Raw genomic sequence first — 2,920 nt, forward strand, 5'->3', positions numbered from 1 at the left:
ATCCTCTGACTCTGTCACCTCTGACAGAGTCTGACTCCTGGGTTCCTTCTATGTAGTTTATTGTTAGCTTTTTGTATAGCTTGTTATATCTTCATTTGTAAGTCGCTTTGGATAAAAGCGGCTGCTAAATGCATAAACATAAACATAACCACTAGAAATACACTGGCTTGAGCTGCAGAAAAACTATATTAAAAAGGAAGAAAAAATAAAACCATAATCCCTCTTAAAATCCAGTGAGGCCACATTGCAATGTGAAAGAACAGTGAAGTGTGAAAAGCAATATAGCATTAAAAAAAAAACAGGGGTACAGGGTCTCTTACCACTCTCACTCAAACAGAACAAAAAAAATATGTTTCATGTCATAGTATAAAACAGTAAGTAATCTTCTGTCAACATCCACTTTTGCAATCAGAACATAGATTTTAGAAGTCTGATAATTTTTTCATGTAGGTCCCCCAGAGAAGATAATCTCTGTGGTTTTCCTGCTCACTCGAGTCACACAGTTTGCTAATAGCTTCAGCAGCACCACAACCTGGTCCACACATTATCGCAAAGACTTAAAGCAGATCTGAAGTAAAGGCTGAAGTGGCTGGATTCTTGTTCAATTTATGCACATCAGGGCAGGAAAAATGAAGCTACAGCTTTTCATTGTTAGTCTTTTGAATCATTTGGTGCGGACCTGTCAAGAAGAGGATGAGAACCCGGTACGTGATTCTTAAATTTTACCATTCATTATGAACGTGAGCAATAGAAAAAGACCTATATGAAGCTATCCAACAAAATAATGTTTTCCTATTTAATAATTGCATGGTGAATATGATCCTTCTTAAACTAATGCCACTTTAAATAGATTGCTTGGGGTTTTTAACAGTTTATTAAGCATCATTCAGCTTTTCAAAATCATTAAAGCAGCAGTGAGACATCAAAATATTGATTAGCCAGGAAATTTCAGTGGTTACGAGACTTCACAGAATAGATATTTGCAGTGTCAGTGATCTGCATTTCGTGACGTAAATGTACAAACAGATTCAGATTAATACTAATGACTTTTCCTCATGAGATTTCTATGAGAAGATATTGAACTTATGTCTGTCTAATTGATATAAGGACCCGATGAGTAGCTAGGAAAAGTTGTTAGAACAAAGGGTTAAATATACTGTTGGATCAATGTTGGAAGCCCATCTCCTTTCTAGGATGGAAAAAATAGATAGAAAATAATCTTTAGTCAAAATTCTGAGTTAGGCCTTTGGAATTCTGAATTCTTATTCAATACAGTGTTGAAAATGGACTTCCAAAAGCTTTTGGCCAGGCTTCTTGACCAGTGACACCCAGCAGTGCCACCAACAATACCATTCAAAGCTTTGAACACACTTATGCACCATTCATAAGAACCACTCCTTACTACAGTATTACTACTGTTAGAAACTTGGGGAAATAAGGCAAAAGGATGTAATTTTCTCTCCCTCTCATAGCACCTGTCACTCTATTTTGATAGATATATGATTTAGGCTTAGAAGACAAAGGTTAAGTGTACTTTATTGTACCACTCTGTTTTGCCTCTGGTAGCCTACTTGTTACTTACCAACTGCCATGATTTTGTTTTTATGTCAAAGGCCAACGCAAAGGAAGATCAGCTTTTTGAAGACATTTACAAGTTCCTCGGCAATTCCACGTCTTTTTATGTGGATGAATCATCTGCACCCTGCAACGTAACCATGCTTGGATTTAATTACATCGGCCTGATGATCGTCTATATAATAGTTTTTCTGTTTGGCATCATAGGCAACGGTGTGGTTGTCTTTGTGGTCTGTTCTATGAAGAAAAGTCGAGCAAGCACTGATATCTACTTGATGCACCTGGCGATAGCTGACCTTCTCTTTTGTATTACTCTCCCGTTCTGGGCAGCCGACATCCATTCTGGCTGGATTTATGGCAGCTTCCTGTGCAAACTCCTTTCAGGCTTCCAGGAGACATCTGTATACGGTGGCGTCTTCCTTCTGGCATGCATCAGTGTGGACCGCTACTTTGCCATTGTGAGAGCTACGCGTATGCTGTCCTCCCATCACCTGCTGGTGAAAGTGATTTGCAGCGTTGTGTGGCTGATGGCTGGGGTGCTGTCTCTACCTGTGGCAATTAAGAGAGAGAGCATGTATGCTGAGGAGCTGGAACAGTACATTTGCTATGAAAATCTAACAGGTGAAAGCAGTGACCAGTGGCGAGTCAGCATGCGTGTCCTGCGGCATACTTTGGGCTTTTTCCTGCCTCTGCTGGTGATGGCTGTCTGCTACGGCTGGACGGTGGTGACACTGTGTCACACTCGTAATCAACAAAAGTATAAGGCCATACGAGTGATCCTGGCGGTGGTGTTAGCATTTATTTTCTGTTGGCTGCCTCATAATATCACTGTACTGATTGACACATTCATACGAGGTGGATCACTGAAAGTGGAGACGTGTGAGACTCGCAACAGAGTGGAGGTGATGCTGAAAGTGACTCAGGTTTTGGCCTTCATGCATTGTGCGGTGAACCCAGTGCTGTACGCCTTCATTGGGGAGAAGTTCCGGAACCAGCTGCTCTTGGCTCTTTACAAGCATGGCCTCATCAGCAAGAGGGTTCAGGTGGCATACCGGAAGGGCTCTGCCAACAGCATGGGAAGCATCAGATCTAGAAACACTTCCGTTACAATGTAAATCTGGGAAAATAAGGGGTTTGCCTGATTGATCTGACTCAAATGTTTGTGTTTATTATCCTATCTTTCCTCCTCTCTCTTGGCTTTCTTAATATACATATATATTCTTAATCTTAATAAATATAATGGAATAAAAATACAGCAAAGAAGCAGACGGAATTTAGTTCAGCTAAATGAAGGTGACAAACTGGGGACAACAGCCAAACTGACTCAGTCCCAAAGAAAACAGAA

At 40.5% G+C, this 2,920-nt stretch overlaps 1 protein-coding gene across 1 annotated transcript; it reads left to right on the top strand.

The window, feature by feature from the left end:
- The first annotated feature begins 1,742 nt into the window (after window positions 1-1,742).
- cxcr2 (chemokine (C-X-C motif) receptor 2) lies at window positions 1,743-2,690 on the top strand. Its single transcript, XM_072397617.1, has one exon. The coding sequence runs from the start codon at window positions 1,743-1,745 to the stop codon at window positions 2,688-2,690; it is 948 nt and encodes a 315-aa protein (XP_072253718.1).
- Window positions 2,691-2,920: the final 230 nt, after the last annotated feature.

The sequence above is a fragment of the Leuresthes tenuis genome, unplaced genomic scaffold, assembly GCF_036924035.1.
Source record: "Leuresthes tenuis unplaced genomic scaffold, fLeuTen1.0.hap1 SCAF_12, whole genome shotgun sequence".
NCBI classification, from domain to species: domain Eukaryota; kingdom Metazoa; phylum Chordata; class Actinopteri; order Atheriniformes; family Atherinopsidae; genus Leuresthes; species Leuresthes tenuis.

Coding starts and splice junctions, on each gene's coding strand:
- cxcr2 (XM_072397617.1), top strand. CDS start 1,743: ATGATCGTCTATATAATAGTTTTTCTGTTTGGCATCATAGGCAACGGT.